The 16,812-nt window shown below is 38.4% G+C and overlaps 1 protein-coding gene across 6 annotated transcripts in view; it reads left to right on the top strand.

Annotated features, from left to right (window-relative positions):
* The window catches only part of SUCLG2 (succinate-CoA ligase GDP-forming subunit beta), a 337,465-nt gene that overhangs the window by 133,758 nt on the left and 186,895 nt on the right, over positions 1-16,812 (top strand). For all 6 annotated transcript variants that reach the window (XM_027121350.1, XM_027121348.1, XM_027121346.1 and 3 more), the window contains 2 exons: positions 6,701-6,797; positions 15,988-16,149. In XM_027121350.1, coding sequence (XP_026977151.1) covers positions 6,701-6,797; positions 15,988-16,149 — 259 coding nt within the window. The remainder of the gene's footprint in view (positions 1-6,700; positions 6,798-15,987; positions 16,150-16,812) is intronic.

The following is a 16,812-nucleotide window of genomic DNA, read 5'->3' as shown; positions in this document are numbered from 1 at the left end:
TGTGTGTGTGTGTGTGTGTGTGTGTGTGTGTGTGTGTGTGTGTGTGTTGTCCTAGAGCTCTAGGATTGTTATAGTCCTTTAATGTAGTTGGGTAACGTTCCTCCAGTAAAACAGTCAGTTGTGCACTCTTTTTTTTCCTGCCTTTACTTTTTCTTTTAATTGATTCTATCTCTAGAAGTTTAAAGGGTAACAATAAGGCAAGTCCTAGAAGGGTGAAGCAGAATAAAACTTTAAAATATATTTGTTTCAATTAGAGAGAACAGCACTTACTTGAAGACTGGGGAAGAGGCTCCAGTGGAAAGCTAAAGGTTCAAAATGGTAGTAGGAAGCAGGATCATCGGGGACTAAACCTCAGTAGGAAATAGAAAGGGCCAGGCTTCAGTGGACAGCTAGAGGAATTAATTGTCGTTTCCGAGACTGGCAAAGAGACGCCAGGTTAGTGACCTGCTGAAAAAGAGATAATGGAGGATTTGTGGGTAAGGGCTGCAGTGGTTGGTTTCACTTCCTGAGTATGAGGCCACTAACTATATTAGCTGATCATTTGAGATTTATTTAATGGCTTCTTGTGTCTGGGTGGTGGTCACGGAGAGCCACTCTCCATGTAGTCACTGTGTTCTAGCCACACTGTCCTACAGTCAGTTCCAGAATGTGCTCAGTAACCCTGTTTACATCCTCTGTACCCCTTGTAACATCTGTATTTCTCTTGGACATTTGCAGTCACCTTTGATGGATTCTCACCCGCACCACAGCAGGGACTTGGTGAATCTTGCTTACTACTGTGTTGCCAACAAAGTGCTTGGCAAATATATTAGATGCCCAAGAAACATCTGTCATATGCATGAATAAGTGAAATAACACATCTAGGATGTCCACTTGGAAGAGATTCCTAGGGAGTCAGGGATGGGTAGCTGTAAGTGACAAGAGAATAAATTCGGAGTGGATAAAATCTGCTGACCACATGGCTTGAAAACTCAGGAGGTAAACATAACAGAGTTCTAGAGAGGGCAATAATAGTATTATGTACACCCATCAGTCCCTCCCCCCAACATAATGTAAGAGACAATTAAGTTATTTATAGCTCTTAAATGACTGAATCATGTTTTCCCAGTACCCTAAACACTCTAGGTTTTAAGTGAGTTATCTATGGAATAAAGATGAACATGCAAGTTCTCAGGGGTCATTAGTAGCTATATTGTCATTATATTTTTGACTTAATATACTGAGGAAAGTAAAGAAGTGTTTTAAATCAGGTTTTTTTTTTTTTTTTTTTTCTTTTTTCATTGTTGTCTCTATGAAAGGCTTTAAATCTTCATTTGCTCAGCAAAGTTGGACCAAGGTCATCTGCTGAACCCTGGTGAACAGAGGTGATAACTAGCCATTGTTTCCTAGGGGCTCAGAGGCAGTGGTCGGCCTTCTGACGGTGAACACAGGAGGAGGGGGTGTGAAGGAGAGAGAGAGAGATCTCAGCTGTAGTTGTGTCCAGATGTGTTCATCCGGGGCCCCCCGTTTATATTTGTACAGTAGAACGTGGAACGCATGGCGTAGCAGCACGGGGAACTTTGGAGCTGTAGATTTGGGGATCTCTGCTTTACAGTGCTTCCTCCAGTCATGGGGCTCAGTGTACTGTGAGCAGAGGAGCCACCTGAGAGGAGAAAACATTTATTTAAATGATCAGCCATTGGTGATCTTTTGGTAAAGAAATGGTATCTTAGAGGCCCCTCGACTCAATGTGACTTTGAAAGTTACTTGATTTTCATTTAGGCTGTGGTTTGGGCCTTGGAGGTGCCTCACTCATGGACAAACGACATATAAAATGATTCTCTTATAAAATTATTAATGTCTTTCCTGTGACTCATGCCTGTTGTCTCTAAAATATGATGTATTAATATTAGGTTTAACCAAAAATAAACATCATCCTGCGTAAAAAGCTACCAAGTATATGTTCCTCGTGAAAATACACTTCAGCAAGAGCTGACTGAAAAGACTGAAGCCATGGGAAAACTGAATATGACTAAAATCCGCAAGTTCCTCAAGCATCTCTTATCATCTATACTATTCATTTCTAAAAACATAGGCACCATGAATTGGTAGCATGCGCCTCTAGGATTTAAGCTGATGAAAATATCCGATAAACCAAGTTAATACAAGCTCATTAACCCTTCTGGGTGTGGTTTGTACCTCTGGCTACCTTTAAGAACCATATATGAATGGTGATGATATTAATTCCTGGAGTGCAAGAGAAGTTTTTCAAAATTTTTTTTAACCTGTTAAAACATTTTTGAAGACATTGGTAAATTTGTCAGGGTTTTGTGCATATGGCCCTCACGAAATTTGATGTTAAGCATTTAATTTTTTTGATTGCTTAACAAATAACCGTAAAATAGCATTAATTGTGGCAAAAAAGAAACAAAACAAATATTCCGTACAGCATGGTTACTGAGGAAGTAGGTGGCAGTGGCAAGCTGGCTAACTGCACATTTACTAGCAGGATGTTTTCTTTGACTGCGTTTAATCTGTTTTTTAAGTTTGAACACATTTAGAAAGCAGGAGAGCCAGCTCAACTTGCCACAGGCCTTGCCATTTCCTATTATTACACCTGGGCAGACTGACGACGCTTTGCCTGGAGAGCCTTTGTAGTCATTTGGTGTATAGCCTCTGGAATAAGGCACGTTCTGTCTCCAAGCCAGGCTGGATCTCCCTTGTGGATATTACAACACAGATTTTATAACATATACCCCTTGTAGGTCTTACAGCATAGACCTAGTCATGCTTCAAAAAATGTTTATGGTCCGCCTTTACACAATAGTAAACAATTGTAATAACGAATGCCCCCCCAAGTGCTGTGTTAATGTATAACTACAATGGCAGTAACACGAGAAAATTCAGGCTTCATGCTAAGCTAGGTTAATACAAGCTTTAGAAGTTTTAAAGCAACCCAGGTGTTCATAGACAAATAAATGGGCAAAAAAAATGTAGTATATACATACAGTGGAAGGTTGTTCAGCCTTGCGAGATCCTGACACGTGCTGCAGTGTGGATGAGCCTTGAGGACATTTTGCTAAGTGAAATTAGCCAGTCACAAAAAGACAAACATGTATCATTCCATTTATATGCGGTATCTAGAGTAGTCAAAGACTGGTTGTTAGGGACTGGAGGAGGGGAGAATGGGAAGTTGATATTTAATGGGTACGGAGTTTCCGTTTTCAGGATTCTGAAAAAGTTCTGGAGCTTGGTTGTACAACATTGTGAGTGTACTTGACACTGATGAACTATACACTTAAAAATGGTTGAGTTTGTGAATTTTATGTTATGCGTATTAAAAAGTTTTTGTTTTTTTTTTTTAAATTTTATTTATTTATTTTTGGCTGTGTTGGGTCTTCGTTTCTGTGCGAGGGCTTTCTCTAGTTGCAGCAAGTGGGGGCCACTCTTCATCGCGGTGTGCGGGCCTCTCACTATCGCGGCCTCTCTTGTTGTGGAGCACAGGCTCCAGATGTGCAGGCTCAGTAATTGTGGCTCACGGGCCTAGTCGCTCCGTGGCATGTGGGATCTTCCCAGACCAGGGCTCGAACCCATGTCCCCTGCATTGGCAGGCAGATTCTCATCCACTGCGCCACCAGGGAAGCCCAATGCGTATTAAAAAGTTTTGAAGTAGCTGGGGTAAGATCTTATATATATATGCACACAGAAGTTATTTCTATTATGCAGTGTATCCTTATTATTAAATTAATGATTATTTCAACCATTATTTATTGTGTTGACTCTGCGCAGAGGCTGAATGACTGTGGTGGATGCCATGGTGCCCAGGGTAGACATCATGCCTGTCTTATGCAGCTCACATTGCACGCTCATATTGATAACCTGGAAGATCCCTAAAAATACAAAAAATATTCAGCAGTGAGTCACTTATCTGCTCTACACTGTAACTCAAATAAAATCTGTTTGCATTTATAAAAATAGAGTAAACATTAAATAAAGAAATTCTTAAAAAGTTTTTGAAAAAATAATGGTAGAATTGTGAGGGTGGGACCAACCTTTTCCAAGTCCAGCACAAAGCCAGAAGCCAAGAATGACATTATTATTATCAAATTTCCATGCAGCAGAAGTAACAAAAACATGGGCAAAAGATAAATGTTAAAGGGCAAAAATATTTGCAATTTCTATGAGATTAAGAGCTAAATTCCTTCATGTAAAAACGCCTCATATAAATTAAAATGAGAAATACTAAAATCTCAACAGAAGACTCGGCAAAATTCACAGCAGAGGAAATACAGATGCTTCAATATCATAGAGAAATGCTCAGATTCATTTACAGTAAGAGCGATTCAAATTAAAACCATATATGAGGTACCCATTTTTACCTAGCATTCTGAAAGATCCAGATAGCTGATGGTTGTGAGTAGAAAAACAACCTCTATGATGCTGGTTTGTAGAAGAGGACATTAGTGAAAGCCTTTACCAAGAACAATTTAATAAAATCTTTTATTATGTAAAATGCTCACCCATTTTTGTTCCACTCCAGGGAATATATCCTACAGATGTTTAATCATATGTACGATATATATGTACAGATATAGGTAAGGCAGCATTTGAAGTAATATCAAACTACTGGAAACCAAATGACCGTTATTTAAGAGACAGGTTAAATGAATTACGATACATCCATACAGTAAAATATCATGCAGCCATTTACAAGATGGCTCTCTTTGTGTTGCTGATGAAGGCCCTCTGAAACCTATTAATAAAGAAACAAGGTATAGAACCAAGTTGGGTTTCTTAAAAAAGATGAATGCAGAGTGTGCATACTTGCATATGCATAGCTGTATCTCTTTTTTTTTTTTTTGCGATACATGGGCCTCTCACTGTTGTGGCCTCTCCCGTTGTGGAGCACAGGCTCTGGACGCGCAGGCTCAGCGGCCATGGCTTATGGGCCCAGCCACTCTGCGGCATGTGGGATCTTCCCAGACCGGGGCACGAACCCGTGTCCCCTGCATCGGCAGGCGGACTCTCAACCACTGCGCCACCAGGGAAGCCCGCATAGCTGTATCGCTTAATGAAGCATCAAGCTGTAAGTGGCTGCTGCAGGAGGACAGATGGGGGCTACGTGGCTGGGGAGTCTGGTGAAGGTTCTGAGGGAGACCCTGGTGTACCTTGGGAATTTTGTATCATGTACATGTACTATCTAGCCAGAAAAAAAATAATATTAAAACATATTCAGTTTTACTCATTATGTTTGTTTATGTCCACTGGCTTTGAAATTAGTATTTAAAGAAGTTTACACATGTATATACAATAAATTAAGATAATATGAATTACATACATCTCCAGGAGTTCTTTACTCAATACCAGAAGAAAGAAATCACTCCTAGTATTTACCACAGTGGAACTTTATTCTAGGTAATTGGTTATGTAGGTGCTGTGAGAGCAGAGAAGTTTCAGAGTGGACAGAGGGGCAATGCAGAACTAAACAACAGCAGGAAATTGTTGCTACCTGTGTGCTCAAGGGACAAAGTGAGGCAGTGGTATTACTGGACTTTGGGATACAGAAGTTGGGACCCTGGTGGGAATTAAAGCCAGAGGAGACAGAAAGAAAGGGGTAGAAATACCCCTCTTTTTCCTTCCTCCCACCTCCTGCCTCTCACCGCTGCTTTCCATTGGCTGAACTGAAGCCAGCTGGCCCAGGAGCCTTGGAAACACAGCCTGAAAGTGTCAGCTCCCCTGATACAGAGTAGAGATGGGGAAAAGCCAGAAACGAATCTGAGGGCAAATAATGCAGGATGGGAACAATGAACAAAAATGTAGCAATGGGAAAACCATGGCTGGGAAATAAGACGGAGCCGAGAATGAGACCGAACCCCAGCATTCAGCCTTGATTGCACATGGCACAGTCTCACTGTGCTGCATCACAGGCTGTGTTCACTGCAGGTGCGAGCTTTCCAGGGTGCTGTCACGCCTCATTTGTGATTCTTCCCCAAGCCCAGGCTCACACAATGCCAGCCTGCTGTGACATGAGCAGTTAATAAATGTTGGTTGAAAAGAATGAATGAGCGAGTGAATTTCAAGCAGAGTGAGAAAGATGAAGTCAGGGACACAACACCAGGGAGACTGTGGATATTCTTGCTCTTTGTGGTTTATGCCTTTGGAACAAACGGTTTTTAGTTTGAACTGTGCTATTTAGAAAGTTTACCATTTGGGACTTTCATCTTCCTGTTTTGCAACCATTTCCATTAGACACTCAGTAATTGTTTTTTCACAGATTATAGGTTTGGATTGATGAATATAATAACAGTTTTATTCCAGCCTAATAAGGAAAACCTTGTCAATATAAACTCTCGAAATCATGTTTACCTTTTACTTAAATGGAGCTTGTTTGTATTAATGATTGTAGCTCATATGGTGCTATAGCTCACCTAATAGGGACATGATAATTTTCAAAAAGATTAAGAACGTTTTTAGGCCATACTGAAAATATTTTGTTTTCTTGATAATGGTATTTCCTGGTGTCTGGAGGAAAGGTGAGCAATTCCTTCTAATGAATAGCAATATAAATTAAAATAATTACGCTTTTCTGTTTTTCCCTTCAGAAAACCTAAATGAAAATAAAGAGATAACTTGCTATTTTTAAGGTTTCATTAGTCCAGCAAAATAAATGTGTTTTTTTTTACTGCTTTCATGTAATTTCATTTCACTTGATCACATTTAGGCTGCAGATCAAATTAAGAAGCTGTATAATCTCTTCCTGAAAATCGATGCTACTCAGGTGGAAGTGAATCCCTTTGGTGAAACTCCAGAAGGACAAGGTAAAAAAAAAAGAGAAAACAAATTAATGTGATTATTTATGCAAACTATAAATTGTACAAAAAGACTGTAGCAGCAGCCTTGCATTAATTTCCTTCAGTAATTTAATTTCTGCCATAGTTTCAAATGCTCCCATGATGCAGTTAAAGATTTCAGCCCTTGAGTCTGTTTGTAGCCAAATGCCAAGCCTCCAGGAAAGTTACTTCTTGTTTTATTTAGAAACATCCGTCCACCATCACCCCCTAGTTTTCATGCCCCTAACTGCTGCTACAGTTAGGTTGGATCAGGAGCCACAGCACTTGGGTGTAATGAATGCACCTGCTTTTATGGAACTGAAACTGTTTGAAGCTTTTTAGTTTACCTAAATCTGCATGTAATTCCACCTTGTGCCTCCTGGTGAAGTTATGTCATCATGGTGAAGCCTCGAGTGCCCCATTGTCAAACTCTTTCCTGTTACTTGGTTAGCAGCTTTCCCTTCAGGTGGGAGAAGGAGACATTTTTGTGGAGAAGGTTTTTTCTTCCCATTGGGTACTTGTAGTGTATCAATAACTGTCTTATATCTCAGCACCTACCACCCTTGCACCGTGTCTTGCATACAGCAAGTATTCAGTAAGGTCTTATTAATTTGATAGCAAAAGCTTGAAACTGTGCATGTGTTTATGGTGGGGGGGTGGAATATCAAGGGGATAGGATAGTGATAATGTAAATTTCATGAACCTTGTCTTTTTTAGTATCTTTCAACACCAGTGTCTTGTTTGCTGCTTAGCATGTTGTGAGCAGACAGTAAATAAGGATTTGCCATTGGACTAATAAATACCCATTATGTGCAAATACAAATAAGTTCTAGACCAGCGTGGATGGTACAGTTTTTTCTCTTTAGTGTATTTCAGAGATTGTATAGTCAGACTCAGAAAATTTAAAATACCATGTCCTTGGAACCCAGAGAGGCCTGGGATTGCTGTGTTCCAGCCACATATGTGGGCTAAGCCTCAGTTGTTTTTTGTTTGTTTGTTTGTTTTTGTTCATAAATCCAAAAGAGTGGGTAAAAATGATACCTGTCTCGTAGGGCAGTTGTCTAAATGAGGTGATTGGTGTAAGCATCCAATGTTAGACACAAAATAGGCTGGCCCCTGACGTTCATAAAATGTATTCTTCTCAAGGAGTATAGAAGTAGTCCAGGAAAGGTATAGATTTTATATTTTTATCTATTTTTTTGTTTCGTTTTGTTTTTTGTTTTTAAAGATTTCAGATTAGGACAGGCAAAGAGCTCATGTTTAGGGAACCATTGAAATTAATAGGTTTCATGGTTTACACAAGTGACCACTAGATAAAATTCTGTGGTTGGTCATTTATAAGTGAACTACCTTTATGCTTAAATATTTGAAAAATTGCATTTGGCTGTAAAATAATCAGTATTTGATATAGAGAGGAGAAGAAAATTGTTTCTGGAACTCATACATCAGGCACGGTGATAAACTTTTATGTGTCTTCTTTTTTTATTGTTTATCATAACTCTGAAGAGTTAGGAGTTGTTATCTCCATTTTACAGAAGATTGAAGAATGAATTTGGCTCCCCATGGGCAGCTAGTTACTGGAGCTGGGATTCAAACCCTTGTCTTTTGGAGTCTGGTGTGCCTGTTGATTCTGATATGCCAGACTAACTTACGGTGACCTGCCTTATTTTCTATTTTTGCCATCTTAAACTGTTAATTTGCTTTCATCAGAGTGATCTAGAAGTAGTCTCCAGTTGGGGAATATCAGTTAAAATTCATGCTGCATTGAGTGGCTGATAATTAAATCCAAGAGAGGAAGTTGAGTTTAAATTCTTAAAGGTCATATATTGCTTTTCAAGCTAATACGCACAAGCAACCTGGTTATTTCATATTAACAAAAAAAATTCAGCCATCAAGTGGGATAAAAATGTCATTTTCATTTATCCCTTTGGGAAGTTGTCGGTCACAGATTGTGGTCTGGCAGCAGGGAACAGGGCTACAAGAACCTTTTCCTAGAGAGTGTTTGTAAAACCTCGTAAAATCTGAAGTTTTCTTTTTAATTATTAAGAGAAAGGAAAATTATTGAGCTTTTTCAAAGGAATCATAAAATACATTCCATGTATATAGTTCATTGAAACATAAGTCTTATGTGATATTTTTAAGAGCAAAATTATCTTCAGCTATTAATTTGTTCATTGTACCATAAAAGTTCAGCTATTGAATTATAATCACAATTAAATAAGTGTGTTGGTTTATAACTCCTAATGAGCAGTAGTCAAATTAAACCCAATTAGGAAACGTTGATGAATGACCAAATGTACAAATTGATCTTCATCATTGTCACATTTCCCTAAAGCAATCCTTTATTTAGGAGCTGTAATAGTAGTCATTTCTACCTTAGCAATATTGACAATATTTATAATCAGAATACTTAAATTTTTTCTTTTAGATCAGTAATAGCAAAACATATAACCTTTCCCATTAAAACCTTGACTTAACAATTACTCTTTTAATTTAGAAGTTTAAGAAGCTTGGCATTACACCAAACTTTTTATTTTAAAAAGTTTTAAACTTATTCATTACACAATTTCTTTGTAAAAGAATTTCTTCAGTCTTCTATTGCTTGATGAGGAACATTTTTAAAAATTCCAGGTGAATGGTCATATATATGCATAATAGATGACACACGGTAGAAAGAATAGCATTGGCCTTGATAACATCTACGCTGCTAGGTCACCAGTGGGGAATTTTTGGTACACCCCAAGAACGGTTTTTTCTAATGTGATTAATAGTCTGATTCAAACAATATAAGTTGGCACTACTGACTGTAATGTAGTTTAGTGACTACTAGTTAGGATTATGGTTGTCAGTGACACAAACCTACATCAGCCTAGTTTTTGTTAAAAAGCCCCCTGGGGAGGTGGGTACTTATTTTGCTTGTGTTACAGAGAAGTTTAAGGAGTAGACTGGCTTAAGGTATGAAGGTAATCAGGGATTCTCTGGTTGCTCAGTGCTGCTTGCCTCTAACTCAGCATCTTTGTCAGCCAGCGCCTCTGGAGCTGTCAGCCAAGATGGCTCTCAGTTTTCATCATTCTCCTCCAGCAACAGTAACAGTCCTTTCAGATGATGCTGATTGGCCCTGCTTGGGTCACATGTGCACACCTAGACCATTCACTGAGCTGGAATCACATGGTGAGAAAAAGGCTGTTTCGCAAAGGAAAAAGGGACATTGAGTTAAAACATGTCTATGAGAATGACAACTTTTATTGAAATGAAAGCAAACAAATAGAAATGAACTATTTTCCTTGCTTGTCCAATTGCAGTGCCAGATTTAATTCATTAAACCTGTAGCCAAGTAAAAAGCAAGGTTTTTTTAAAATTTTTAATTATTTACCTATCTTCATTTACTTGTTTTGTAGGCCACTGTGAGATTTTATATCTTATTTCTTTTCATCCCACTCTCAGCCAGATCTGCCTGCACACAGACTCGTTTCTTTGGTATCTTTAAAACAATGTTTCTCATTGGGGAGAGTGGGCATTTCGTTCCCCAGGGGCTGTTTGGCAATGTCTCGACACATTTTTTTACTAAAATATAATTGACATTCAACATTATACTGGTTTCAAGTATACAACACAGTGATTTGATTTATATCTATGTCTATCTAGTGAAATGGTCACCACAATGAATCTAGTTAACATGCTTTTTTACTTGTCACAACTTAGGGTGCAGGATGCTACTTGCTTCTAGTGGGTAGATGCCAGAGATGCCACTAAACATTATACAATGCACAGTGCTGTCCCTCTCATAAGAAACTGATCTCACTCAATATGTCAGTAGTCCTGAGGTTAAGAATTCCTGTTCTAAGCCATCTTCATCAGTTGGAGCTGAAATCCATTCACTGAGCTAAAGGAATTAAACCCAATTTAAAACTGACTATCTGGCCAAGATTCCAAGAGAATTAAGGCTGGGTGATCCAAAGTTAAGTGGCACATCAAATTCCTTTCTTTCTTCAGATTAATTTCCCTAAATAACCACGCTGTGTTAGCAAGTGCCCATGTTGTTGGTGGGTGTTTCTCTCTTCATACACAAGACTATTTTCAAGAACATTCTCAGTTCTCTACCTTCCTCTGAAGCTCCCTCCCGCCTAGTGTCTATTTTTCTCTTTTCACAGCAACTAAAGAAAAGTTCTCAAGAGTATACAACTCTTGAAATTAACATTTAACGGAAAGTGGACTAATTTGGAAGTATCAGCGTTTTAAAGCCATCTTGGTAAAGTGCATTTCAGTAGCACGTTATGTTTATTTATCACAAATCGAATTCAGTACATTACTTGAAGACAGATGATTTTCCAAAATAATTATGACAAGTCTTATTTCCTGCTGTTTTTTTTTTGTTTCTTTTATGTGTGAGTCTCCCCTCTGAAATGTATTTTTCTTTTGTTTAATTCTGTGGCACTTTCTTCTGTTAAAACTCTAGGGTCAGAGGCCGCTAACTGCCAGTCACGTTCTCAGTTCGTTATTGAGGTTGTTGAATTAGCAGCTCACAGGATCTCACACCATTAAACAAAACAACAAAAACACCCTATGAATACAAGTACTGCAGCTTTCTTTGATATTTGTTCAGAAGGAAAATTCATTTGTATAATCTATCAAGCATATAACAATATGCTTTTGATGGTGAAAATTGTTTTATAAATATTAATAGGTGTGTTTTTTCACCCACTTTGTACACAGAATGGCCTTTGTTCGAGTTGAATTTTCTATAGAATTGAGATTTCATTAATGTGACATTGAAAAGTTTAATATCTGAACCAAGCTCAGCACCTCCAAAAATACATTTTACCATAGTTTATTGTCTTATTAAATGAAAAAGCCAAGGTCTGAGCAAGGAAGTTTATTTTATTGCGCTATTGTTGACATAGCCAATCCATTTTTTTTTTACATCTTTATTGGAGTATAATTGCTTTACAATGTTGTGTTAGTTTCTGCTGTATAACAAAGTGAATCAGCTATATGTATACGTATATCCCCATATTCCCTCCCTCTTGAATCTCCCTCCCACCCTCCCTATCCCACCCCTCTAGGTGGTCACAAAGCACGGAGCTGATCTCCCTGTGCTATGCAGCTGCTTCCCACTAGCCATCCATTTCACATGTTGTAGTGTATATATGTCAATGCTGCTCTGTCACTTTGTCCCAGCTTACCCTTCCCCCTTGCCGTGTCCTCAAGTCCATTCTCTATGTCTGTGTCTTTATTCCTGTCCTGCCCCTAGGATCATCAAAATCTTTTTTTTTTAATTCCATATATATGTGTTAGCATACAGTGTTTGTTTTTCTCTTTCTGACTGACTTCACCCTGTATGACAGACTCTAGGTCCATCCACCTCACTACAAATAACTCAATTTCGTTTCTTTTTATGTCCAAATAATATTCCATTATATATGTGTGCCACATCTTCTTTATCCATTCATCTGTCGATGGACAGTTAGGTTGCTTCCATGTCCTGGCTATTGTAAATAGTGCTGCAGTGGACATTATGGTACGTGACTCTTTTTGAATTAGACGATCCATTTTTAACCCGCCAGTTCTGAAAGTGTACTTGGAGGGGTCTTGCAGGGGGAAATTAGCATATAAGAGTCAATCAGTATTCAGGGATTGATCTACTCCTTTTGTGCAAGCTGGAAGTTTTGGTTTATTTTGTTTGTCATACTTTTTTGTTTTCACACTAGTATGATGAACTTTCCTAAGTTTCTCCCTCACTCGTACAAATATGATACCTGTGACTATTTTTTCAGTTGTTAAAGTAGGATACAAATGTGATGAGAACTGTGGCTTAGCTGGCATTGGCAACCTTTTTCTGTAAAGGGCCAGTTAGTAAATATTTTGGGGTTTGGGGGCCATTTAGTCTCTATTGCAGCCACTCATCTCTGCTGTTGTTTTGGGACAGCAACCATAGAGGTGTGTAAATGAATGGTTGTGACTGAATTCCAGTAAAACCGCATTTACAAAAACAGGCAGTGAGCTGGCCCAAGGGCTGTACTCTGCCACTGCCTGACTTAGAGTCTCACTTGGGGCTGTTTTAGACCATCTGTAGCCTCCCTGGCCTTATGCAACGGTGTGGTGTGATTCAAGGATCACCAGAGTCATCTCTTTCATCATCATCCTTTAGGCAAAATCTCCTTCTCTGTCAGTTCCAAAGCCTGAAATGCCAACCATTAAAATCCTTCCTGTGGGAAAATTCTGATGTATTCAGAAGATCGTATTTTTATTGAAAACCATAGGTAACCTGTACATGTGTAAACTCCAGTAGGCATTAGTTTAGATGTACTCTAAACAGAATTCTAGGATTATAAGGGAATGGGACAAAGTACAGGTCATTTTTAGTGATAGGAAGAGAAGAGAATCCAGTAGCCTGGGCCATAAGGACCTATCGTATTTCTGAAGCCCTAAGAAAGCACTGTGCATGTAGAGGATGGCATTGGTAATAATAAAAATAACCAGTGAGTGGCAGCTGTCAGTGAGGCTCAGTGCTTTGCATGCATCCTCCCTTTCCTTCAATACAGTGCAGTAGAAAATACTCTGGTCTCCATTTGACGACAAGGCCACTGGGCTTAAGAGACACGATGGACCCCTGGTTAGGAAGTGTGAGAGTTATAATTCATGCCCAGGTGTTTTTGATGCCAGAGTCTGCGTTAAATGGTCAAGTTCAAGGGAAAACTTTCATAACATTATGAACTGAGATTGTAAGGCAGGAAAGCACTTTGTATGTTTGGGACCATTTTAAAAATATTGAGCAGGTTTAACAAATATGTGTCTAACACAATCCAGGTACCTCCTTAAAATGCTTTATCCCCCCCTCTAGCGCCACCCTCCCCCCAAAAGATTTAGGCATTAATGGTGGCAATTCAGTTTTGGATATTTTTCATTACTCCTTACAGTTGCCTTACTTACTTCCTATTTATGTAGTGTTTTTAATTTCTAAAAGCACTTGGACATACATACATTGACCTAATTATGTTGTTTAATTTTCTCTACGGAGGGAGAACAGTTGGCAAGGGACCATAGTAGATACACCTTTTTTCCTACCTATAGATAACCCTATCATCCCACAGTCACTATCTTTAGGTCCTAGGTTAACTCTAAAGTTCTCTCAGGGTGGTCCCCAAATAGTGAACTCATTTATGTACTTGGCATACATATCATATTACAAGAAAAAGAGTCTTTTGAAAATCTGACTTTGCAGGCATTTAGCTGGGACTGCCTTCTGCATACATATCCATTAATTACGCTCTCTCTCAAGTAGCTTGTAACTGTAGTCTTTGCAAGGGGCAAAGATCAGCCTGGACCTATCTTGATTTACTGGTTTATTAACCTTGACCAAGAATTCTTTTATTTGAAACTCTTCACTTAGGAAGTCAATTTGATAGCATTTGCCCATTCATTCTGAACATGTTGGTTTCAAGTAATCTTGCCAGTGAGTAATGGAGGAGCTAAAATTACTAATAAATTAATTAATATATATTTGTAAACCCAATGGAAAGCCAACAATGATGTTGCTTTCCTATCGATTTTTATACCAGTCATTAATTGCTGAGAAAATGCTACTGTAGCAAGCAGAAAACATTGGCCAATTCCTTTGGTAATGTAGGATTCCATCTTTAAGATTTCAGTATTCTGGAAAGTAATTACTCATTTGCTCTGTATATTCACAATGTGTGGGTAAAGGGGTTGGACATTTTGTGGCAACACAAAGGACTCAGGCAGACATTAAATTCCATTTAAGATTCTCCCTTGTCAGTCAGTGTTACTTTAAGTAATTTGTGGTTTGGACTTTTATTTATGCTGAGAATTCTTAGATGTTAATATGATAATTCTGCATAGATTTGTACCAAAGTGCTCAATTATTGTGGTAGAGAGACCCTTGGAAAAACCCTCTACCTGGGGTCTTTAACTCCAGGTTGCTACAATATAACAATATTTTCTTTTCATAGGAAGCAAGTGGGACTAACAGACCATGGTCATTACTTTAGAGTGAAATATATGAAGGTGGTTCTTTCCCTGTCAAGAGTTAGGTGCCTATCAGCAATGCTGGAGGAGGACGGGTAATACCTAAATTCATGGTCAGAGATCCCTGCCTGTCGATATCCCAGGCAGGGTAAAAGAAGGTTATGATGGAACGTCATCGTAGACAATTACTTTCTACTCTAAGGGATCTAATAAAAGAGATCAGATCCAAGACACCAAGCACACCACCCATCCCCACTGCAGTCGCTACCTGATTGTACATGTGGAAGATCTGTAAATCAAGGAAAACTCTGTGGTCCCTCCCTGTCGCTGAGCGGGTTTCACTGTGTCCAGGGCTCCTAGCCAGTAAAAAGAGTTAGAGATTTCTGCCAGCACCAGAGGGTGGAGACAGTGGTGCTAATAATGCCTGGCAGCATTCCATTGTAACTGACTAGTCTTGGTCTCTTAATGTTTTGTATCTTGAATCACAAGAGTCATAAGATGGTTCTGCTCACATCAAGATGATGGTCTAGTTTTAGCAGACCCCAGAGTAAGTGTATCAGCAGTCTAGGGATTGTTGTTTCCATTTTTCAAATAAGAAAACTGAGGTCCAGAAAGAAAGTAGGTTATTTTTATCAAAATTACAGATTTAGTTAAGGATCAAATAATTTAAAAAATCTATTCATTCTGGCCTGGTGTTCTTTCCACTATATCTTCTAGACATATTAGTGAGGATACTGATTAAATAAAAACTTCACTTTGCAGCATCAAAAGAAGGGCATAGGGGGACAGCATTAAGCGTTATTGTCTAGTCTCTCCTTGCATTGAAGTGAAAGGTTAAATACTAAAAATAAGAACTGTAATAAAAATTGCAAATCAAATCTGTATGTAGCTATGCCAGTCTGTAGCTTTTAATGAGTAATGGCAACTTACATTGTTATTTTATAGAAACCAACAGATATAAATTATTTTGCTTTTTATTAGGATGTAAATCCCTTGAAAACAGGGACCATGTCATATTTGTCTTAGTAGCCTTAAAGTTTAAAGGTCAAGAAAGCCATAACAGCTTCTCCTGCCTGAAGCATGAGAAAAAATAACAATATTTGACTTTCTTTCTCCTGCACTTGTCAGCCTGAAGAACTTAATTTATAGATCCTTAGGAGATATTTAGGTATGTTTCTTTTTTCTTTATTAGTTGTCTGTTTTGATGCCAAGATAAACTTTGATGACAATGCAGAATTCCGACAAAAGGACATATTTGCTATGGACGACAAATCAGAGAATGAACCCATTGAAAATGAAGCTGCCAAATACGACCTAAAATACATAGGACTGGACGGGAACATTGCCTGCTTTGGTAAGAAAGCAGTTATGTCAAAAGAATGATTTGTTTTTGATTTTGCAGAATTTAGGGCCCCTTGGTTTCTGAAATGTTATTTCCCAATAGCAAGTAAACATATGAGATTTTTGTAGCCAAACACTCTTAAGAAACAACCCAAAATTTCTTCCCAAAGTTCATTTTGGCTGGTGGTCACCAGTTTAAAGCAGGGTTTCTCACTTCTGGCACTATGAACATGTTGGGTTGGATAATTCTTGACTGTGGGGCGCTTTCCTGTGCTGCATTGTCACCAGTTGTGACAACCAGAAATGTCTCCAGACATTACCTTTTGGTAAGCACAGTCACCCCAGTTGAGGACCACAACATTAAAGTATTTCAGTTAAACTTTGATTAGTAAAGGTCAGAACTTCTGCTACTCTAGTCAATGTTAATATGCTAGGAATTATTCTGAAATCTTGGTTTAAGGTAAATTGCTTTCTTAGAGGAAGTAGAAGAGAATGAATACTTTAATCATTATACTAAAGTTTCAGGTGCTGTGAAAACCAAATGATAAAATGTTTACTCCATTATGTCAGTTTATTAATAAGACAGTTGATTTTATCATAGTCATCTAAATTTGTAAAACTGGCTTATTAGCAGAGATAAGAATGGGTCTAGAGAGGCAGTACAATTTCTGCATTG

Source organism: Aethalodelphis obliquidens, unplaced genomic scaffold (assembly GCF_003676395.1).
Source record: "Aethalodelphis obliquidens isolate GAN/ISIS:26980383/991018 unplaced genomic scaffold, ASM367639v1 scaffold22, whole genome shotgun sequence".
Taxonomy (NCBI): Eukaryota; Metazoa; Chordata; class Mammalia; order Artiodactyla; family Delphinidae; genus Aethalodelphis; species Aethalodelphis obliquidens.
Note: the sequence above shows the minus strand (reverse complement) of the source record. Positions and strands in the feature narration are given on the sequence as shown.